The sequence below is a fragment of the Triturus cristatus genome, chromosome 11 (genome assembly GCF_964204655.1).
Source record: "Triturus cristatus chromosome 11, aTriCri1.1, whole genome shotgun sequence".
NCBI lineage: Eukaryota > Metazoa > Chordata > Amphibia > Caudata > Salamandridae > Triturus > Triturus cristatus.
Genome location: NC_140594.1, coordinates 1109206182 through 1109231030, shown reverse-complemented (window position 1 = coordinate 1109231030; position 24849 = coordinate 1109206182). Strand labels below are relative to the sequence as shown.

The following is a 24849-nucleotide window of genomic DNA, read 5'->3' as shown; positions in this document are numbered from 1 at the left end:
GTTTTCTTCGATCGAAAAGACTTACAGGCGGGGCAGTCTCTGGCCTCGTGTTCTGGAGAGAGGCAAAGATTACACACCTGATGGAGGTCGGTGTGGGGAAATTTAGACCCACATTTTGGGCACTTTTTGAACGGAGTCCTTTCCATCGGCCGGGACCGGAGTCGAGGAGGGCCCGAAGGCCGGTGCCGATGTACGGGATGGAGAAAGTGCCGCTTCGAGAAATGAAGATGATGATGAAGAAACTCGAAGAAACGAGGATTTTCCGTCGAGGCTGGAACCGTAGAAGTTCGAAGCCGGAGCACGAAGTATCACATCCGAGCCCGATGGCGGAAAAAAACAATCTGAGATGGAGCCGAAGCCCATGCGCAGTACGGACCGAAGGAGGAGTCACCAAACTCGTGACTTCCAAAGACTGTCCAAGAAGAAAAACAAACTGCAAACATCCGGGACCAACACCACATGGCGATCTATGCTAAGTGTACAATCTGCAGCTCATATGCCTCGAACACATTGTTATGGTAGTCTAGGTCTAAGAATCCACTGATGAATATGTGCCAAATACAATAATGAAATAAAGTCAAATAATAAATTCTGAATATGCTTTAGTAACATTTTGACCCAGGTCAATTGACAGGTTTTGGATCCAAAAGTCTATTAAATCAACAGCAATGTTCTTTCAGTCCCAAGCTGAGACAACTACAGATTGCTATTGTGTTACTTGAGTGAGAATTCCAAAAATGTATGCATTTTGAATCACTGAGAGATCTATATATATTCAATTTAAGGATGTATCACAGAGCTATTAACGCAGAAGTAGACGGTACAGCAAAAACAAGGAAATGTAATTTATATATATATGTATATAAAGTATAATGTCATAAGCTCTAGAAGAAACACTATAATATTACTGCCTAAAAAGTTCACACTGTTTCGGCAGTGGATTATTAAGAAGCGATCATCAGGACTAGTGTTCTGAGAAGCACTGAGAATTTTTAATGAGGCTTAATAGTCTGTCGGGTCTGGTTGCTCAGTGGACTAATGCGTTCACTGTAGGGGCCTGTGTTTGACCTCATGGTCACAAATCCTGGTGGGTTCACTCAGTCTTTCTTTCTTCTAAGGTTGCTCAAATGTGGGAACAAACCATTACAACGCAGTTTTACAACGCACTACCTTTACAACGCAACTGCATTTACATCGCAGGCATTACAACGCATGGCATTACAACGCATACCATTACAACTCATTATATGGTAAGTGATGGATTTTCTTTTAGTTTGCGGGTGGGTATGGGTTTGGGGGTACATGGGAATAGTAATTTTTACCCCTACACTATTCAACACTTACCCTGCTGTTGCGCTAACTGGAGTGGAAATAGTAATTTTTACATCTACACTATCCAACACTTACCCTACTGTTGCACTCCCTGGAGTGAAAATAGTAATTTTACCCCTACACTATCCAAAACTTACACCACTGTTACCCTAAAAGTGTTTTGCGTTGTAATGGTATGCGTTGTAATGATATGCGTTGTAATGGAATGCATTGTAAATGTAGTTTCTCAAAATGCGTTGTGATGGCATGCGTTGTAAAATCATGCGTTGTAATGGATGTTGAGATGTAAAAAACACATTGTAAAAGCATGCGTTGTAATTTTTTGCGTTGTAATGTGTCCTATTCCTAAAATGTACCACTGAGTTGGGTAACAATAAAAACATCTGTTATTCAGCACCAAGTTACCCTTCTGGGTGAACGTGCGCTTTACAAATACACGTTATGTTATACATTCATGAGTAAAAAGTGAGGCATGAAATAATTGCTGGCCAAGGGCTGGAACATGAAAGTATATTTCTTACAAACTACCGAAATAAGCTGCATGGAATTCATGGCTGAAAAATTCATGCTAAATTTGAAATGAACAGAAGGCAGCAGAGTGACTATCGCGGTTTGACAAACTGAGACACTGCTAGGAGGCTGGAATTTCTCAGCGGTGAATTTCCGTCATACTTCTAGCTCCGCCTTTGCTATTATTAAATGCCTATAAGATGTATTCACATGTACAGCACCTTAAAAGTTATTGCTATAAAATCTCTGACCATGAAAGGCCATACCTACCTGTAACTCAGCCACAGACATCTTATGATAAATCTTTTCTTCATCTCGCCTCTCATCCTGTGGTACCGTGATGTTGGCTAGAGTGGTCTCAAGCTCCAGAACCTGCTTCATCTGCTCTTGGGTAGAAGACTTCTCGCCTCCGAGCAAGATCCCAAGCTCCACCATATAGTCCAAGTACGCCATCAGCACCTGTGGAGATACCATAAAGATGGTGGTCGGATGTAGTGCGCAAGTAAAGTACCATAGAAGAGAGTATCATATTTTCAAATGATCGGGGACTTATTCAATAAGAGGAAGTAATGAATGCGGAAATGTTCATAAACAACACTGCGTTCTCAGCAAGATTCGAACTACTGGGATTTGCATATAATTTGTTTAAGCATCTCTTTCCACATAACAATAACACTTATTTCCTCATTGGTCCTTGGCAGATTGTACTATTGCAACATTCTAATGACTCATTATACTTTTAGAGCACTAGGTAAAGTTATATACCTTGCCACCAGAACCCTCTTCATTCGTCCCAAACACTCTCCCATGTCATACTGGCATCACCATGCCAGCTGGGTTCAGCAAAACATTGAGCCACCTACAAGCATAGACGGCACAGCCCAAAACTACCTTTCCGGGCTCATAACTCTTTATGCCAAAACATATAACTTACAACTTACATATAACTTACAATCAGATAACCAAACCCTCCGGGTCAAGCCGGGACCACGGTGTGCATCATCCATACTCTGCTCCTTCAGCCTACTCAGATCCCAGCGCTAAAACTCCCACAGTAAACTGCACTCAATCTCAGCACTGAACTCATTGAAGACCAACGTCAAGGAGCATCTCATCTTACAACAACAGACATAACTGCTAGTGGTCTGTGATGTTGCATCACCACTCACCATCCTCCCAGTTTCTATCCACAACAATGCTTATTGCAAATGTACCATTGAGACTGTTCTTTTGAATAGTATTTATTTCCAAAATGGTCATATTTCTAATAAAATACCAAAAGCACCACAGTATGGTTATTTTACATTTCAATAGATGCTGAGACTTCTAGAGCTGTGCTTCAGACAAAAGTACTTATTCACTCTCTGACCTCATCTGCCCGCCGGACCCTTTTCCCACAATGGACCTAGACGGGACATTCTGCCATGGCTCCGCTTCGCACAATCGATAAACCCACTTTACCTTGTCATTGGTGGTTTTGTTCAGATAGTAATCTCGAGAGGGCAGAAAAAGACCAGACTGGTCCACCTGCAAAGGAGAAGGACAGAAGACTGCGTGACCCCTCGTTGATTCAAAGTACATTTGTCACCTCCTCCACCTTGGTTTGAGGAGCATTCACACTCTTCAAATTTCTAGATAAATACTGGTTTTGAAAAAAACTACAATTTCCAATTTCCTACCCAAACATGTTCTTGATCTAAGTTCTGATCACATACTATTGCCTTTGAATTCCTATTATTTTTCATGTGACAAACAAATTCACCTGACCATACCACTAGCCTAATCCCAGGCAGGAATAAGATCATCCTATAAACAAAAACACAAATGCTAATTCCTTCATTCATAAGCACAAATTAATTCAAACACACACAAATTCTACAAAATCATTACTACAGAGTGCTCAGTTGTGAGAGAACGAATTTTTTCTCCAATTTTAGACATTGCCTATCCTTCTCATAGTCATTACAACTTTTGTGAAATAAACGCTTAAACCCAGCGAATTAATCACACAAATTTCCCCAGGTAAAACCTAGCAAATTGTGTGAGTCGGGTATGAGGGACCTGCTACAGTCCAAGTTCCTAACTGCGAACAGGGGCAAACATGAGGCATTACTGTTCTGTGCTGCTGAAGTTGGAATGAAGATTAATACCAGTATACATATTACCACAGTAAAATACCAACCCAGCTAGAATGCAGTCCATTAAAAGGAGAACTGAAATCTCGCCAAAGTCCTCAGTCTGAACAGGATTACAACTTGTGGTACATAACCACACAGACCTGAAATGCATTTTTTTTATTTTAAGAGTTTTATATAGCGCAAACTAGACCCGAGGATATCAGGTATCAGAGCACTTTACACGAGCACCAGTTTTGTTACAGATGGACACATTCATTTTTGTTAAGCACTGGGAGATTAAGGGCCATATGTATAAAACTTTGGTTTTGCGATTCTCAAATAGCGATTTTTAGAGAATCGTTATTTGAAAATCACAAAATGCTATGTATGTAGGATTTGCAAATAATTTTGCGAATCCTACATATTCCTTAATTGCGAATCGCAAATTGCAATTCGCAATTAAGGAATACCTCCCCATTCATTCCTATGGGCCTAGAGGCCCATAGGAATGAATGGGAAGACATTCTCAATTTGCAATTCAATTAGAGAATCGCAAATTGAGAATGCAATTTCAAGGGTGCCAGGGTGTCAAAAGGACACCCTGTTGCACCCCTGAAATGTACATGTGAGCACATGTGGCACACATACATGCCCTAAGGGCATGTATTTGTGCCACATGGCACTTTGAAAAATGCAAAAAAGTGAATTTTTCAAAGAAATCGCAAATTACCACCAACTTGAAGTTGGTGGTAATTTGCGATTCCTTAAGGCCAAATTGCACTTTTTCTGGGCCTCTTACATTGCATTTAAGGAATCGCAATTTGCGATTCCTTAAATGCATTCGCAAAATAAGGAATTGCAAATTTTGCGATTCCTTATTTTGCGAGGCTGTTTTCCTTTCATACATCCCACTTAGCTAAATTGCGATCGCAAACGGCGAATTTCGGCATATACATATGGCCCTAAGTGATTTGCCCAGAATCACAGGATGCTGAGCGTCATTGCCGAGATTCTAACCCAGTTCCCCAGCCTTGAGGTCGACCGCTCTAGCCGTTAGGCTACATCCTCTCCAAAACGTTGCTTTGACATTCGAATTCCGCAAGGTATATCCTCCAAAATGTGTGTAGGGAAAAAAAATGATATTCTGGATTTTCAGCTCATAAAGGTGGAAACATACAATATTACTGCGTTATCCCATAATGACGCATTAATACAGAACCTTAAACATCTAAATCTGCAGTAAGACCCGGCACGATATTACAGCATGATTTTACTAACCCTTACAGAATGAACCCCTCACATGAATTCTGTATTTAGAATACCTCCAAAGTCTCTCTGTCCATGTATTACTCTTTTTGAGAAAACTTAAAGTTGAAACTCATTCCCTTGATACTTTTCTGCAAACCATTGAAAAGTTCCTTTTCAATCTGTGTTTCCACCCATGTTAACGGCTCGATTTGAAATGTTATGGAGTTTTGTCTGTTTCATAGTTCACTCATGGGTTGGTTAGACTCTCCAGAACTAATTGTGGATACGTGTCAGGTGTTCTCCCAGTAGATGAAGGAGCGCACCCCGAATATCGACCCCAGAATATCGATGGGACACAATATTGGGAAAAAATATTGATAGCTGAGTAAGTCTAGAGTGTATACATCTATTCCACATATATGTACCTATAAGGTACATATATCTTCAAAATACGTAGATGTGGAATTAGGAAGAGTAAATCTATACTTCCCTATGTGCACTTACCTTTCGATACTTTGTCCCTTGTTATTCTGCCCTCAATATTCTTGTACCACGATGTTCTGAGGGTTGATATTTAGCAGTACAAACCTAGGCGAAGGGATTCAGCCTCTTCCTACTAAAAAGTGACAGTAGGTTGGACACAAGCAACAGGTCTGCACCTCTGGTTTAATGTCAAAGGTGTCAGAAGCCCTCAGGCACGTGAAGAAAATGCCCCATGCCCATAAGGAGGTACTGTGGGCCCCACAAACACCTTGGACCCCCTGACTTGGCACCAGCTCAATTAATAGCATCTAGCCTGTTGTGACTTACTTTAGCCTAAAACTACTTCAGTGTTTGACCTCATCTGAGAGCCCCGGCATAGCCTACACCTGCACATAGGTTGAATGGCTTGTGTAAAACAGTGTGACTGCAGGGTGTTGTTGTGGCTACCAGCCATGAGTGTCCAAATGGGAAAATTATGCATATGTTCTTTTTTTTATAACTTATATTGCTATGATCAGGACCCATATAATTAGCATCAATATTCATGAGTCAAAAGTGGCAGCTCTGAATGCAATCTTTAAAAATAATTTTTGACTTTACAAAAGTTGGACAACCACTTTGACAATTTTCCCAGACACTACTTTTAACAACCCCTTCAACTCATGTAAAGGCGCCCTGATATCTCACTCAAGCAGTTTCTGATTATACCCGTCATGTAATCTAAATGTATCCTTGTTCATTTGCTTACAAACCCCCCAAGCAAATACCTCTAAAGCGAGGCATACGTTTGTGATTGTATCGTGTATTCATTTGAAGTGCGGCTCGGCAGCCCAGTTGTCTGCAAGACATATTGTTACCAAACTTTTTAAATATACATAGTGTTGGGTCTGGCTCTACCTAGAGGAGTATTGCCCTCTTATTTCATGTTATTGCATAATTGGTGTATGATTCTGCCTTCCAGGAAGTGCTTCCATTAGAATGTATGAGGGACTATTTTACATCTGAAAAGTATACTCAGTCATGATGCTCTTTATCAAATTCAATTTGTTATCTTTTATTTATACAGAAATCACATATTCTTTGCTTCTTTTGTCCCAGAATTGGAGGTGCCACTAGGACAGGTTCAATGTGATAAACAGCAATTGTGCATTCAACACATTAAAACAGAATTTGTGAATGCCTGTGTTTATATGAGTTGGCACATTAAGGCCTGACCTATTGGCTTTGCCAATGCTTGTTGTGCTCTTGAAGTAGTGGATGCAATACCAGTGTTTGGTACTGCTCTCCATATTTATCTTTTATATATACTGTATTATAAACTGCATCAATGTGAGGCACACTGATGCCCAATGGGGCCGTGTTTGTTTTTATATTGCACTTCCAACAGCAAAGAAAATAATAAAAGCACAGAGAACTGTATTACCATGGGCTCTTATTAAACCGGAATCTGAGCTGGTGTCAACAGGGATTGTGCTTTACAGCTTGAGGGCGTCTTCAAGTGTGGCCTTTATATACACTTGCGTTTTAATTTGGCGTCTGAAAAATTGTCTCCTACTCCCCTCATCATGGGAATACATATGATAATTACTTTTGAGTATTTTTAAAATTACTTTTCTAAAACAAGGTTTATTATGTATTGCAAAAGTTGCTCGTCACCGGCTTCCCAACATATATTGGTGTTTGGTCTTAACAACCACAGCCTAAAGAGTTTCTCTCATTTGTGAGAGCACACCGCTGCTCCTTTAACAGTCCGGCTCCCCTTCATCAGCTTTAAATAACTGTACGTCTCTAAAGAATGGGAAACAACCTAGCATTGTAGTCTGCTGCTAAGAGCTATATCTGTGTTAAAGATTCTCCACAGGAGTTATACACCTCAGCCCTAGGTGACTACAATGAGGGAGAGTATATTTAATGGCTGATATAGCCCAATGAAGATTGCTATAATTTTGTCCTTGACGTGGTTTCCCCTGACATTTTGCCTCCAGACCTCCTGTGCTGCTGACTTCATTTTTCCTGGATTTAGGACTCTGGGCACTTTGCCACTGCTTATCCACAATTGCCATATTTAATTTACTTGCAAGTCCCTAGTAGAAGTGCACTAAGTGTGCCCGGGGCCTGTAAATTAAGCGCTACTAGTAGGCCGGCAGAACAGATTGTTCAACCCACTCAGTAGCCCTTTAAATATGGCTCTGGACTGCCATAGCAGAGCCTATGTGTGCAGTTTTAAACTGCCATTTGACCTGGCAAGTTAACCTAATTGCCAGGCCCAAAATCTTTCCTTATATTCAATATAAGTCAGGCAGCCCTAAGGACAGGGTGCAGTGTATTTAAAAGGCAGGACATGTATTTTTCAGTTTTACATGTCCTGGTAGTGAAAAACTGATACATTCGCTTTTCACTACTGCAAGGCCTATCTCTCCTATAGGTTAACATGGGGATTGCCTCAAAACATCATTTAAGTGTAATTTCCCCTTGAGAGTAGATAGAACATTGCAGTCTGGTGTCTCTGGATTCACAATTTAAAAACACATATTTTAGTAAAGTTAGTTATAAATTGCAGGTCTGAAAATGCCACTTTTAGAAAGTCGGCATTTTCTTACTTTTACCATCCTGTGCCTCTGCCTGTCTCTGAATACACGTCTGGGGCAGGGTGACAGCTAGGCTTTGTGCATTCCCTCTAGACAGACACACCAGGGAGTTGGGGTGTGATATTTGCATCCTGATGACCCATCCTGAGGTAGATTGGGAGGGTGGAGCTGACAATTGCACCTGAATAGGGCTGTGCATGTCCCCACACAAAGAGCTGTATACTCCCTGTGGTGCGCCTGGAGCCAGGGAAGGAAGGGCAGGAACATTTTGAGGTTCAAAGGCCTCTTTGATGTCTCCCCCACTTCAAAGGCACATTTGGGTATAAGAACTGGACTCTGACACCCCAATACAGTTCACTTTTGGGTCCTGAGGATACTCTGCCAAAAAGAGGAGCAGCGCTGCTGGGGGGGACTGCGACCCTTGCTACTTGCTGTGCTGGCCTGCTGACTGATGAGCTGCCAGGAGGGCCCACATTTTGTAACTTGCTCTGTGTATTGGTCTGCAGTCTGCTACCTCTGGCAGTGAGGGGGGGCTGAAACGGCCCTCTACAGCCTTTTTGTTACCCAATAACTCCAAGGGCTTGTTGGCTTACCCCTGTTGTCGAGGTCTCAGTGCCATCAAAGACCTCGTTTTCACCAGATTGGGCACTACGCTCTGCAACTTTCCAGCGTTTGCTATTTGACTTCAAATTACAACTACAACAATCCGCACTCTGCACCTATCATAATCACCCGCTCTGTGTTTGAGCCGACATTGCAGCGCTGAGGGAAGCCTTCACCTACCATATCCAAATTCCCCTTTGATATGATAGACCCCAACATCCTCATCTAAAAACCTAAGGGTGCATTCCATCCCTACAATGAAGATTTACAAATTCATAACCAACACAGCAACAGTAGCCCGGGTTCATTTACTGAACATATGGAGACTTTTCTCCAACATTTCCTTCCGCACAGCCAAGACACATCTCCTCATTTGGTTTAGCCAACTTTCTACTGTACCTGTCTACTGGAAGGTCTCTCCTTCATTCTTTTGCTGCATTAGATAAATCTATACATTTCGCTAGGTGAACTTTCTATACAGACGCATACGTCACAATACCGCCACCACGTCAGCCGGTTGTCAGCTAAAATCAGGTCTGTATGCAAGCTAGTGACCCTGATCTTCGGAGCATAAACGGCTCCTCCCCAAACTACCTTTCTACAAATGTGCCGACTTGCAATCTATGCTCAGCCATCAAAAGCGTAATAGCTACAACCAAATCTCCCGGTGCAGCATATAGGTTCTTTCTTTTTGAGTTATTAGGAACTTGTACATTTGAGTTCTCTTCCTGATGAAAATTGATCAGTCACTCTACTCAGATCATTTAAAACCACTCTTGAGGAACACCTCTTCTTACAAGAGCTCTCTTAAATACTGTATCTACACACTAATCTATCCCTGCTATTTTTTTCATATATGTATAATTGGTTAATGTATGTATTCTCCTGTATTGTGTGTCATTCATCCTTCACAACAGCCAATCCCCAGCTCAATGTATGACTCAAAACTGCTTTGATGTCCTATGTACCATGTTCAGTTTCTTGTTGAAATGCCTTGTAGTGTATAAAAAGAAGAAATATTTCCCAAAAAAATAGCTTGGAATATCTCAGATTCAGCCTATTCACTCTCAAGAACCCTCCTCAGTTTGGTTTAACAAAGGGACTGATTTCATGTTTGCCGGATGGAGGACAGGCTGTCAGGGTGGCGAAGGGTATTACCTCCCCAATCCTGATGGGCTACCGTCTGCCAGATTTAGAGACGACCGCTGGCCCAGCAGTCATCTCTCTAACTCAAAGGAACAGCTGTCATGGCAGTTCCATTAAATTTCCAAAATGTTTGGTGGGCGGCTACCCACCCAACTTTTACATTTTTTTTTGTTTTTCGGAAACAAACTTCCAAGGTAGAGCTTGGTTCTGAAAAACCTAAAAACTAATGACCCACACACCCTCGGAATTTTCTCCTAGGGCGTAGAGGGGTCATTATTATTTAGCCTGGCTCTCACCGCCAGGTTTTTTCCCGGTAAAGATGGGCAGGAAATAAAAGATATTACACTGACCACTTTAAATAAGGAAGGCAGTATAATATCCTTCCTCCAACGGCTTCTACTCTGCCGGGCCGTGGGAGAAAGTATTCAATATTTTGAGTCAACGGGGTCTATGTTGCCTATCTCTAAATGAAGCCGGCAGATCAAGGGATTGGCATCATAGTACTATGTTGTGTTTGCAACAGTGTACCCTGTCTCCAAACACTAAATCTGGCACATAGACAGATAAAAAAAGAGATTGAAACACCTACTTCCCAAATTCAACCAGACATATAAATATATATAGCCAAACATAAAAATGTGATATGTTTTAAATTTGCACATCTAGATAAACTCACTCCCCACCTAATGTAGGCCTAGGTTAATGTTCTATTCAAACCCCACAAATGCCTGATTGTGAGTACAGGTGAAAAAACAAAATTTCAATGGGAGATATTTATGTAGCGTGGGTATTTTGGGAGCAGATATGTTTTTGAGTCTGTATTTTTGCAGTGTATCTTTCTTCAGTCTATGTTTTGCATGCTACCTTCCTTGGCTTCTCTCTTGATATTACTTCCACTGCAAAGGATTGCGCTCTATCGAATAATTCAGTGACCGTGAACGATTCTACATCAGCTGCCTGAAGGCACCTTGATCTGCCATGAGTTTATTCTCAGCTTCCTCTTTCCTTCACCATGGGTTTTTCGGGAAACCGTTTGTAGAATTTGCCTTAGCTCATAGCAACTGCCTGTTCATGTCAAAGTAGTTTTGTTTAGCTCTGAGTGTGAAATTCCACTCCACTCACAGAGTTTGCGGAATTTTTGCCTCGCTCGCACTCGCCAACGTTAAGTTGGCAAGCGAGGAAAATCTTACTCCCGACCACCTCCCGGCGAGATTTCTCAAAGTAGGCGGTTGCTGATGGCCGCGACCGCCCGTGTTGAGAAACCTTCCATTCATGTTGAGGAAGCTGCCACTCGAGTAGCAAACCTACTCGAGCAGCAGAAAGAAGCAGTTCCCATGGTGCCGTTCACACGGATTTTCCAGCGCGGGACAAACACCTTTGTGCTAAAAACAGCATGACCTAACACACTCCGCCGCTTGGGGAACTCCGCGTAGCGTGGCAGAGGTTTTTTTTGGTCACTTTGCAGAGTTCCGCATACCGTCCGGGCCTAGTTTTGTTGCAAGACTGAGGTATTTGTGACCAGAACCAAGCTGACTCTTGAGCACAACCACGACTGGAGCTTGGGGTCCCTGTGCTCATGAGAAGTGCCACAAGAGAATTTTGAAAAATGTACATATTTTTGTCATGATCCAGTAGTTCCCATTAACTTTCATGTTAATGGTTAGGAATATTTTTCAACTATTTTCACCCATTTCATATTTGCTGTGGCTTGTTTTATAGATGCTGCTTCCTACACTTACTGCAAGATATCCTGTAACTGTGTAGTAACTGTGCTTATTCGCAGTGGACGCCTTCAGTGCCATTCCTACAGATGTCTGTTCCCGTTAAGGAACCCTTGCCACCACTTGGTGAATGCACCCAGGAGGCAATGATTCCCAATGCTCATTTCAGGATGGGTCAAAGGCCTGATGTCTTGAGCCACTCAGCCCACCTAGTGTATGACTTTGGTCCATCTGCTTTCGACACGGGCACGGAGCATCCGTCCCGATCCATGCCCTTACTGGGGCCCTTACTGGGGTGCCGCAAGAGGGAGAGTATGAAGAATCCCTTGAAACTGTCTGTTCACTTATATGGACAATGGTACTCTTGGGAGAAGTACTAGAGGGTCTGAGGGATGCTATGAACTAACCATTCCACAGATCTTTACACTGCTGCTCCTGGGAGGGCACAGAGGCTTGAAGCACCCCATACCTTTGAATCAACCTATTGAGGTGATGTTGCACTTTAGGGGGTAAGAAATGGAGATGAAGCATCTCTTGACCCATCAATCCACCTACTAGGATGATGTTGCTGGTGTGCTGAGAGGCCACAAAGGGGCAATGCATGTGTCTGTCCACTTATTTGTATACTGTTGTTCTTGAGGGGGCAGGGAGCACCCCCTGACTTGGAAATCCACCTACCTGGATGATGTTGCTGTTGGAGCTCTTGGAATCCGCGCTCACGTACAAGCTGAAGAAAGGGGAGGCCCGATATGTTCCTGAGACGGTTTTGAGAACCTCCATGAAGTTCCCTCTGTTCCAAGATCCTGTGATGTTCCATCCGCCTATCTAGAGAAGACAAGATCAGTGTCACGACGCATGCCAGGCTGGGAGCAGTGCAAAGCATTTGAACATATACCAGAAAGTTCTGCTGGTCCTACCAAAGTAAATGAGTGCATTCGTCTTTCATAGCAGGCGATCTACGGTTATGGAGATTTGGTATTTTTCTGTTTACTTTAAGATGTGTGTTAAGGCTGTCAGTTGCAGGCAACTTTACAGTCACTGTGTGGATAAGAGATATTTCCAGGGAGTCATAGGGGCTCACTCCAATTCACTGAAAACTGGGGTGTCTTTGTGAGGACACAGTTGTGGCCAAGCTGTGCTTCATGCAGTTCAGGACTTAGGTGGATTTGCAGAGCTGCTCAAACCGTTCTCTACACTGGGGTATCAGTGAGTGTTGTATATCTAGAATGGGGTGCATTGGAGCCTCTTATTTGGGCAAGTGTCAGTAATGCAATTGGAAGAGGGCACTGCCAGGCTGAGGGCTTATTGGAAGAGCCGTGGGTAGGATCCTGGAGCTGGATTATCAGAGGGTGGTGCAAGTAAAGACTGAGGCACTTTGGTGGAGGGTGAGGTTAAAATACTAGACTATCAGAGGGTGCAGAAAATCACGACTACGTTGCATTGATGAAAATGTGTGTGCACGGCCTCAGTGCTGAACTATCACAGGGCCTGGCAGGTCAGATCTGAGGAGCATTGCTAGTACTGGGTGTGTAAGGTCTCAGAATTACACTAACCCAGAACCTGCAGGTCAGGACAGAGGATCATTTGTTAGTACTGGGTGTGTAAGGTCTCAGTATTACTCTACCCCAGAACCTGCAGGTCAGGACAGAGGAGCATTGTCAGTACTGGGTCTGTAAGATCTCAGTATTACACTACCCCAGAACCTGCAGGTAAGAACAGAGGAGCATTGTTAGTACTGGGTGTGTAAGGTCTCAGCATTACACAACCCCAGAACCTGCAGGTCAGGACAGAGGAGCATTGTTAGTACTGGGTGTGTAAGGTCTCAGTATTACTCTACCCCAGAACCTGCAGGTCAGGACAGAGGAGCATTGTTAGTACTGGGCGTGTAAGGTCTCAGTATTACACTACCCCAGAACCTGCAGGTCAGGACAGAGGATCATTTGTTAGTACTGGGTGTGTAAGGTCTCAGTATTACTCTACCCCAGAACCTGCAGGTCAGGACAGAGGAGCATTGTCAGTACTGGGTCTGTAAGATCTCAGTATTACACTACCCCAGAACCTGCAGGTAAGAACAGAGGAGCATTGTTAGTACTGGGTGTGTAAGGTCTCAGCATTACACAACCCCAGAACCTGCAGGTCAGGACAGAGGAGCATTGTTAGTACTGGGTGTGTAAGGTCCCAGTATTACACTACCCCAGAACCTGCAGGTCAGGACAGAGGAGCATTGTTAGAACTGGGTGTGTAAGGTCTCAGTATCAAACTATCCCAGGACCTGCAGGTCAGGACAGAGGAGCATTGTTAGCACTGGGTGTGTAAGGTCTCAGCATTACACTACCCCAGAACCTGCAGGTCAGGACAGAGGAGCATTGTTAGTACTGGGTGCGTAAGGTCTCAGTATCAAACTATCCCAGGACCTGCAGGTCAGGACAGAGGAGCATTGTTAGTACTGGGTGTGTAAGGTCTCAGCATTACACTACCCCAGAACCTGCAGGTCAGGACAGAGGAGCATTGTTAGTACTGGGCGTGTAAGGTCTCAGCATTACACTACCCCAGAACCTGCAGGTCAGGACAGAGGAGCATTGTTAGTACTGGGCGTGTAAGGTCTCAGCATTACACTACCCCAGAACCTGCAGGTCAGGACAGAGGAGCATTGTTAGTACTGGTTGTGTAAGGTCTCAGTATTACACTACCCCAGAACCCGCAGTTCAGGACAGAGGAGCATTGCTAGTACTGGGTGTGTAAGGTCCCAGTATTACACTACCCCAGAACCTGCAGGTAAGAACAGAGGAGCATTGTTAGTACTGGGCGTGTAAGGTCTCAGTATTACACTACCCCAGAACCTGCAGGTCAGGACAGAGGAGCATTGTTAGTACTGGGTGTGTAAGGTCTCAGTATTACACTACCCCAGAACCCGCAGTTCAGGACAGAGGAGCTTTGTTAGTACTGGGTCTGTAAGGTCTCAGTATCAAACTATCCCAGGACCTGCAGGTCAGGACAGAGGAGCATTGTTAGTACTGGGTGTGTAAGGTCTCAGTATTACACTACCCCAGAACCTGCAGGTCAGGACAGAGGAGCATTGTTAGTACTGGGTGTGTAAGGTCTCAGTATTACACTACCCCAGAACCCGCAGTTCAGGACAGAGGAGCATTGCTAGTAGTGGGTGTGTAAGGTCCCAGTATTACACTACCCCAGAACCCGCAGTTCAGGACAGAGGAGCATTGTCAGTACTGGGTCTGTAAGATCTCAGTATTACACTACCCCAGAACCTGCAGGTCAGGACAGAGGAGCATTGTTAGTACTGGGTCTGTAAGGTCTCAGTATTACACTACCCCAGAACCCGCAGGTCAGGACAGAGGACCTTTGTTAGTACTGGGTGTGTAAGGTCTCAGTATTACTCTACCCCAGAACCTGCAGGTCAGGACAGAGGAGCATTGCTAGTACTGGGTGTGTAAGGTCTCAGTATTACTCTACCCCAGAACCTGCAGGTAAGAACAGAGGAGCATTGTTAGTACTGGGTCTGTAAGGTCTCAGTATCAAACTATCCCAGGACCTGCAGGTCAGGACAGAGGAGCATTGTTAGTACTGGGTGTGTAAGGTCTCAGCATTACACAACCCCAGAACCTGCAGGTCAGGACAGAGGAGCATTGTTAGTACTGGGTGTGTAAGGTCTCAGTATTACACTACCCCAGAACCCGCAGTTCAGGACAGAGGAGCATTGTTAGTACTGGGTGTGTAAGGTCTCAGTATTACACTACCCCAGAACCCGCAGTTCAGGACAGAGGAGCATTGTTAGTACTGGGTCTGTAAGGTCTCAGTATCAAACTATCCCAGGACCCGCAGTTCAGGACAGAGGAGCATTGTTAGTACTGGGTCTGTAAGGTCTCAGTATCAAACTATCCCAGGACCTGCAGGTCAGGACAGAGGAGCATTGTTAGTACTGGGTGTGTAAGGTCTCAGTATTACACTACCCCAGAACCTGCAGGTCAGGACAGAGAAGCATTGTCAGTACTGGGTGTGTAAGGTCTCATTATCAAACTATCCCAGGACCTGCAGGTCAGGACAGAGGAGCATTGTTAGTACTGGGCGTGTAAGGTCTCATTATCAAACTATCCCAGAACCCGCAGTTCAGGACAGAGGAGCATTGTTAGTACTGGGTGTGTAAGGTCTCAGTATTACACTACCCCAGAACCCGCAGTTCAGGACAGAGGAGCATTGTTAGTACTGGGTGTGTAAGGTCTCAGTATTACACTACCCCAGAACCCGCAGTTCAGGACAGAGGAGCATTGTTAGTACTGGGTCTGTAAGGTCTCAGTATCAAACTATCCCAGGACCTGCAGGTCAGGACAGAGGAGCATTGTTAGCACTGGGTGTGTAAGGTCTCAGTATTACACTACCCCAGAACCTGCAGGTCAGGACAGAGGAGCCCTGTTAGTACTGGGCGTGTAAGGTCTCAGTATTACACTACCCCAGAACCTGCAGGTCAGGGCAGAGGAGCCCTGTTAGAACTGGGTGTGTAAGGTCTCAGTATTACACTACTCCAGAACCTGCAGGTCAGGACAGAGGAGCATTGTTAGTACTGGGTGTGTAAGGTCTCAGTATTACACTACCCCAGAACCTGCAGGTCAGGACAGAGGAGCATTGTTAGAACTGGGTGTGTAAGGTCTCAGTATTACACTACCCCAGAACCTGCAGGTCAGGACAGAGGAGCATTGTTAGTACTGGGCGTGTAAGGTCTCAGTATTACTCTACCCCAGAACCTGCAGGTCAGGACAGAGGAGCATTGTTAGAACTGGGTGTGTAAGGTCTCAGTATTACACAACCCCAGAACCTGCAGGTCAGGACAGAGGATCATTTGTTAGTACTGGGTGTGTAAGGTCTCAGTATTACACTACTCCAGAACCTGCAGGTCAGGACAGAGGAGCATTGTTAGTACTGGGCGTGTAAGGTCTCAGTATTACACTACCCCAGAACCCGCAGTTCAAGACAGAGGAGCATTGTTAGTACTGGGCGTGTAAGGTCTCAGTATTACACTACCCCAGAACCCGCAGTTCAGGACAGAGGAGCATTGTTAGTACTGGGCGTGTAAGGTCTCAGTATTACACTACCCCAGAACCTGCAGGTCAGGGCAGAGGAGCCCTGTTAGAACTGGGTGTGTAAGGTCTCAGTATTACTCTACCCCAGAACCTGCAGGTAAGAACAGAGGAGCTTTGTTAGTACTGGGTGTGTAAGGTCTCAGTATTACACTACCCCAGAACCCGCAGGTCAGGACAGAGGAGCACTGTTAGTACTGCGTCTGTAAGGTCTCAGTATCAAACTATCCCAGGACCTGCAGGTCAGGACAGAGGAGCATTGTTAGTACTGGGCGTGTAAGGTCTCAGTATTACACTACCCCAGAACCTGCAGGTCAGGACAGACGAGCATTGTTAGTACTGGTTGTGTAAGGTCTCAGTATTACACTACCCCAGAACCTGCAGGTCAGGACAGAGGAGCATTGTTAGTACTGGGTGTGTAAGGTCTCAGTATTACACTACCCCAGAACCTGCAGGTCAGGACAGAGGAGCATTGTTAGTACTGGTTGTGTAAGGTCTCAGTATTACACTACCCCAGAACCTGCAGGTCAGGACAGAGGAGCATTGTTAGTACTGGGTGTGTAAGGTCTCAGTATTACACTACCCCAGGACCTGCAGGTCAGGACAGAGGAGCATTGTTAGTACTGGGCGTGTAAGGTCTCAGTATTACACTACCCCAGAACCTGCAGGTCAGGACAGAGGAGCATTGTTAGTACTGGTTGTGTAAGGTCTCAGTATTACACTACCCCAGAACCTGCAGGTCAGGACAGAGGAGCATTGTTAGTACTGGGAGTGTAAGGTCTCAGTATTACACTACCCCAGAACCTGCAGGTCAGGACAGAGGAGCATTGTTAGTACTGGGTCTGTAAGGTCTCAGTATCAAACTATCCCAGGACCTGCAGGTCAGGACAGAGGAGCATTGTTAGTACTGTGTGTGTAAGGTCTCATTATCAAACTATCCCAGGACCTGCAGGTCAGGACAGAGGAGCATTGTTAGTACTGGGTGTGTAAGGTCTCAGTATTACACAACCCCAGAACCTGCAGGTCAGGACAGAGGAGCATTGTTAGTACTGGGTGTGTAAGGTCTCAGTATTACTCTACCCCAGAACCTGCAGGTCAGGACAGAGGAGCATTGTTAGTACTGGGTCTGTAAGGTCTCAGTATCAAACTATCCCAGGACCTGCAGGTCAGGACAGAGGAGCATTGTTAGTACTGGGTGTGTAAGGTCTCAGTATTACACTACCCCAGAACCTGCAGGTCAGGACAGAGGAGCATTGTTAGTACTGGGTGCGTAAGGTCTCAGTATCAAACTATCCCAGGACCTGCAGGTCAGGACAGAGGAGCATTGTTAGTACTGGGTGTGTAAGGTCTCAGTATTACACAACCCCAGAACCTGCAGGTCAGGACAGAGGAGCATTGTTAGTACTGGGTGTGTAAGGTCTCAGTATTACTCTACCCCAGAACCTGCAGGTCAGGACAGAGGAGCATTGTTAGTACTGGGTCTGTAAGGTCTCAGTATCAAACTATCCCAGGACCTGCAGGTCAGGACAGAGGAGCATTGTTAGTACTGGGTGTGTAAGGTCTCAGTATTACACTACCCCAGAACCCGCAGGTCAGGACAGAGGAGCATTGGAAGTGCTGCCATTGAATCTTAGAACTGGAATAACAAGCAATGCTCCGTGTTTGTGTATGAATCACCCATCTGGAACAGCACAGACTCCTGCAGGACAGACACCGGGCCTGGGTCTCATTAATGCAATAGCAGGTTACCTGGGCTTGGTTGAGTTGCTCTGTGAGAGCTGCAAGTCTGTCCCAGGGCTTGGATCACAGGATGTGGGCATGCAAGGACTGACAGACAAGTATTAGTACAGCTCAGCTAAGTCGCTTCACAGCTCAATAGCAGAGTGTTCTTCAAATCACTCCTGTCAATCTACTCGTGCGCCTGGGAGCAGGGGGTCACACTTGTCAATCAGCTTGTGTGCTTGGGAGCATGGGTCACATTTGTCAATCAGCTCATATGCCTGGGAGCAGGGGGTCTCACTTATCAATCAGCTTATGTGCCTGGGAGCAGGGGTCACACTGACCTTGTCAATCAGCTTGTGTCCCTGGGAGAAGCGGGTTACACTTGTCAATCAGCTTGTGTGCCTGGGAGCAGGGGTTCACACTGACCTTGTCAATCAGCTTGTGTCTCTGGGAGCAGGGGTTACACTGACCTTGTCAATCAGCTTGTGTCTCTGGGCGCAGGGACCACACTCACCTTGTCAATCAGCTTGTGTCTCTGGGAGCAGTGGTCACACTGACCTTGTCAATCAGCCTGTGTTTCTAGGAGCAGGAGTCACACTGACCTTGTCAATCAGCTCGATCAGTGGTTTTGCCCCCAGCTCCTCAATCTTCGGCTCCTTCAGGCAGGAGAGGTAGAAGCGTCTCGTCTTTGTCTCAGCCTCGCTGCTGGAGTTGAAGGTGGCATTCTCTGTGGGTGAAACCAGGGCACCCGTTAATTAACATGGGAAGACCCTGGAAATCCAAGAGCTTTGAAGAAAAGACATTAATCTAATGAACACACATAGACCCATGGCTAGCTCACGGGAAACAGCGGTTTCAACGTGGGTCTTACCACGCAGGTAGGTAACAACGCGGTCATTACAACACTGCGTTGTTACCACGCGTGGCTTTACATCGCAAGTAGTTTCTACTATTTGCGCTAGGTGGCGTGCAACACCAGGGAATGTGTTGGATTTTAAATCCAACACATTCCCTGATGTTGCGCTAACTGGAGTAGGAATAGTAATTTATACTATTCCTAAGTCCAGTTCGCCATCTAGCGCAAGTCGTAGAAACGACTTGCGATGTAAAGCCATGCGTGGTAACAACGCGGTCGTTGTAACTACCACGTTGTTACCTACCTCGTGGTAACACCATGCGTTGTAAAGAGACATATTCCTAGCTCACTGCATGGGAAAGCAAAATAACAACACCAGTTTCCATAGGCTCACTAAGAGTAGCTACTCGCTTGTTCAATTGTCTAAGACCAAAAGTCCTCCCAACCTCGGCAGCACTCAACTAAGTGCAACAAACACCCCTTTTTGGCAGCTATTAGACAACAATGGCACCCACATTCAGGAGCCTTCAAATAACAAAGCCACACAGACAGCAACCATTAAACAAGAAGACATCCTTTTTCAGCAGGGGTTTCAGATGTTTTTGAGGGGCCCAGGGCATAACATTTGGTGAGGGCCTCCTAGCTCGGGGGTGGGGGGGGAGGCAGGAGGGGGAATTCTCCAAAAAGCAAGAGGGGAAATCCACTTTTTTTTGGTTTGCCTGTCGAATGAAATTGGGTTAAAAAAAAATCAAATCTCTACAGGCAAACTAAATAAATTGATGGATTTCTTTCCATAACACACAAAAACACCATTATACATCACTACACACTTGTGTTTGGGCTGCCTGCACCTCAAGGAACGGCTTAATGGCGTGCAGAGAGGTGTGAGGTGTCCAGACCGATCCCGACTGAATGGCTGATGTTACACTCCAGGCATCTCTGTCACTGCACCTTAATCCTCTGCTGCAGCAAAGTCGGCCATCGCAGTCCTGAAGCCCACAGGGCTCTGTCAGTGCACGTCAATCCTCACCTGCAACAGTCCCGCTAATCGAGCACCGAGAGGACCTGCTGTAAGATTGCACCTGTCTCCTTATCACAAGACTCCAGTTCACAGGGCTCTGTTGTGCCTGCCCTGAGCTACTTCTGCCCCTTTGGAACATTCTGGTGCTCAGTCTTAGTTCAGTCCAGTTGACCTCGATGCATTACCACACCTACAAATAGTGCTTGATTTGTAAAATAAATAGGTGCTGGGCCCTCACCAGGAGGACAATGCAGCTTGCACCACCCGCTGTCCCCACCAGTGCCTGTAACAACACAACTATTAACCATCACACTCCTACCGGTGTGCCAATTCAGACTATTCCAGGCCTCCAAACCTAAAAGAATGGCTTGGGCGACATGTATTGGTCGTTTTTAATGTATATTGAACTAATAAACTACTAGTGTTGCTCTCTTCTGCAAATTACACAAACAGCACCACCATGTGGCAGGCTGTCATAAGTGCTGGTGTAGATAATTAAGTGCTGGTGTTGAGCCTGGAAACCACCGGCTCAAATTAAGCACTGCCTAAAAACTATAAGCCTGATTCACAAAGGCCCCGCAGACGTGGGGGAGTCTCCTCTCATTGTGATGATTCCGCCCAAGTGTGGAGACTCCCCCCACGACAGAGATTCCACCCGAATGTGGGAACTCCCCACCGACTGCGGGCCTCCGTCATAAGTGCAGAGGCCCTTTGTGAATCAGGCCCAATGATTTTTAAAAGTCCTGGACCTGAAGCGCCTGGTTACAATACGCACATCAGCTGTGACATAAGGCACCCCTGGGACTTCATGTCTAGTACTTGCACTGAGCTTTGTCACCCCAACCTTGACTTGGGCATGGCTTGGAAGTCTAGAACTGGCCTCCACATACAGTTTCCCAATGCACTGTAATATGTCCCAAATGTTTAGTATTAAAATGAATAGGTATCCAGGAAACAAATTGTAATTGTACATTGTCACCTAATAAAATTATAAAACACTAAGGGACTGACTTAGAATTCAGCAGATGAGTCACTCGTCACAACGGTGACGGTGTAACCCATGCGCCAAAATCTAAATCAGGCCCTTAGAGCTCCCAGCTTCGTCTGGCAGGAGTAATCAAAATGAATCTCCATCCACCCCACTTAAAACTGTAATAACAGGGTCACAGGCAGGTTTGCTGTCGTATTTCTTTAATTGTCCATTTAGCGCTTGACGCGTTTGCGGCAGCGCGAGGCACTGCAAAACCTCGGCCCGGGACAGTTAGCCAAGGCTACCCCCTCGCTTGCGATGGGCCTGGTCTTCAGGAGCCATCAAATTAGGTTGGCACACATTTTTTGCAGCGATTAAATCAGAACAACATTCGAATAGGAATGACACCAATTTTAAGCACGTGTCCAACCAGAACGGCTATCATATACGAAGGAACTCGTCCCTCGTGGTCAGAGTTCATCATACAAGTCAGAATGGCATCGGTGTTCTGCAGCCACCATGCACTGGCCTCCATTTCCAGTGGCCTTCAAAGAAAAACAGCATCCATCTTGGACAGTCGTCAAAAAGAACACATATTTCGAACTGCTCTCAAATATCACAGCCAATCACCAGCAGCTGTCACACAAGGACCCTCCCTTCTTTAAGTGCCCTCAGATAAGACAGGGAGACACCACCCACAACCCTCAAGCACTGAATGCCAAGGTGGCCCAATGGGTACATGTTTTGAGCCTCCCAGGCATTTCTTCTGGAATTATGACATAATCATGCAACTAATTTCCCTTCTCTGCTCTCTGAGTCTGTTTAATAAACAGAGAATGTCTCCTGTCCATTTACCTGAAGCTCTTGTTCATTTATAAAGTATCTTGTATAGTGCTTTATTAAAAGGTAGTCACAGCTTGATTGTGTTTTATAAGAGTGCAATGGTTCCGATGTTTATGCCACAACACTTGTACATTACATTACATTCAGCATACATGCAAAGCATAGTGAGATATTTTCCATACACCTGTAAAAAATATTATTAATTTTAAATAGTATTAGAAAATGCAGTTGATTCGTTTATTTTATTGATTGCCAAATAAATAACCGTTAGCCTGCCAAGTCACTGACCGTGAGTCCAGGTGCTGCTTCTTTGGCATTTGTAAACAGAAAGTGATTGCATCTTACACGTAAATAGGAATATTTTTTTTATAGTTAATGATTAAAAGCTGAGTGGATCTTACACCTTAGTAAAAATATTTTTAAACATGATAAGTAGTAACTGGTTGGTTTTTACACTTTTGTAAACATAAGGGGCCCGATTCACAAAACTAACTTAAGACAAAATCCTAAACTTACTACCATTTTGGTATTCACAGAAGGCACTTACTCATTTTGGTATTCAGAGAAGTTAGTAGTCCTAACTTAAGGACTCCTAAATGCCTTCTGTGAATACCGAAAGTCTTAAAGTTAGGATTTTTCTCAGTTTAGGAGTAGTAAAGTTAGGAGTCCTAACTTTACTACTCCTAAACTGAGAAAAATCCTAACTTAAAGACTTTCGGTATTCACAGAAGGCATTTAGGAGTCCTAAAGTTAGGAGTCCTAACTTTACTACTCCTAAACTGAGAAAAATCCTAACTTAAAGACTTTCGGTATTCACAGAAGGCATTTAGGAGTCCTAAAGTTAGGACTACTAACTTTACTACTCCTAAACTGAGAAAAAAACTAACTTTAAGACTTTCGGTATTCACAGAAGGCATTTAGGAGTCCTAAAGTTAGGACTACTAACTTCTGTGAATACCGAAATGAGTAAGTGCCTTCTGTGAATACCAAAATGGTAGTAAGTTTAGGATTTTGTCTTAAGTTAGTTCTGTGAATCGGGCCCATTTTTTCTAACTAATTGTGGGCAGAGGCTTTTAAGTACACACATATAAGTAAAGCCCACGATGTGTGCCAAGGAACGAGAACACAGAGAGGCAGACATAAAGACACACAGAGAATCATGCTCCACAATGAGAAAAAAGATTTTTTTAAAAGGACATGCTCCCTTGGGTAAGACTGAAACCAGCACACACAAAAAAGGAGTAACAGGCATTGCTCACACCTACTGTTCAGCACTATTTGTTTACGATGGGATATATCTGTAGTGTCTAAAGGGGGGTTTGCGTTTCAGAGGAGTTGTTTTGACTCTTAATCTACAATCAAAATATCTCTGAAAAGTCTTTATGTGGAAAGACGTGAAAAGTACGGTGCGTTGTAAAAAACTAGCACTGAAAAAAACAACTTCCATGCTAACCCTAGCATCCTCTATCTATCTACTTGAATGTTAACTTTTGTGACAGACGATGGCCGTACTCGTTCCAGACTGAGTGTAGGACATAGTCACCCCAAGGCACACTGCTCACCTTATTTTCAGTCGCCAGCTGCAGCAGTGATTTATTTCTCACAAATGTACTTCCGCCAACGGAGTAAGAGCACGTTCTTTAGAAATTAATGCCAAGCCGTTGCCATGTTTTCTGGCTCTTCAATATAATTTTTGTGTGTTTTGCACAAGCAAAGTCTTAAATCAGGAAATAATTTCTGGGAAACAAAAAAGCCAATGGACTCAGTGTGCAGGGAGTTTTTGCCTCACATGCCGGGCACACACATAGAATATATGCATCCAGGCAACCGCCCACAGGAGGTGGATAGATGCCTGAAAGACTGGGGCCCTGGTGGTGATAGCTCACCAGCAGTGCTTAATATGAGACGGTGGTTTCCTGTGCTCCTCACTGGTACTTAATTGTCAACACCGGAATGTATGACAGCCGGCCACATGGTGGCACTGTTTGTCCAATTTTGTGATGAACACGACAACAGTTGGTTAATAATTCTATGTACATTAAAAATGACTGATACCTGCCACTCAGAGCTATAAAAATAGCTTGGGTGGCAGGCATTAGTCATTTTGAATGCATAAAAAGTCTGAATTGTCATTAGTAGCGCAATGGGTGGTGCAATCTGCTGTGGTTTCCTGACAAAGACCCTGGCACTTATTTCATTCCAAATTAAGTACTGGTCGCCAGCTCTGCATGACCACAGGCAGGGCTGGAAGAGGCTCCACCCTTGGTCCATCAGCCGTTCCACCACCTATAAATGAGGCTGGGAAATGGTGCAATGGAAGAGCTGCTGATTTATGGCGGTCCTCCAAGTCTCTCAAATTCTATTCGATTCGATTCATGGCATTTGTAAAGCGTACAGCCACCTCCGAGGAGGTGTCCCGGCACAAAATTCTAAATGACTCAATAGGAAATTAGGGGATGGTTTAATCCCAATTTCCAAAGTGTTTATGTAAGAAGAACACCTGCCATATATATGTGTGTAGAGATCCACATAAGCTGATGTGTGGGGACATGATTTGTGCCTTCATTGATCTCTGCGCCCAATGGGAATGGATCACCTA

The 24849-nt window shown here is 44.6% G+C and overlaps 1 protein-coding gene across 3 annotated transcripts in view; it reads right to left on the bottom strand.

The window, feature by feature from the left end:
- The window catches only part of ECE2 (endothelin converting enzyme 2), a 246486-nt gene that overhangs the window by 57463 nt on the left and 164174 nt on the right, over positions 1 to 24849 (bottom strand). For all 3 annotated transcript variants that reach the window (XM_085635580.1, XM_085635581.1, XM_085635582.1), the window contains exons 5-8: positions 19163 to 19287; positions 12427 to 12573; positions 3304 to 3369; positions 2113 to 2301 (exon numbers count right to left, since the gene is read on the bottom strand). In XM_085635580.1, the coding sequence (XP_085491706.1) occupies positions 2113 to 2301; positions 3304 to 3369; positions 12427 to 12573; positions 19163 to 19287 (527 nt within the window). The remainder of the gene's footprint in view (positions 1 to 2112; positions 2302 to 3303; positions 3370 to 12426; positions 12574 to 19162; positions 19288 to 24849) is intronic.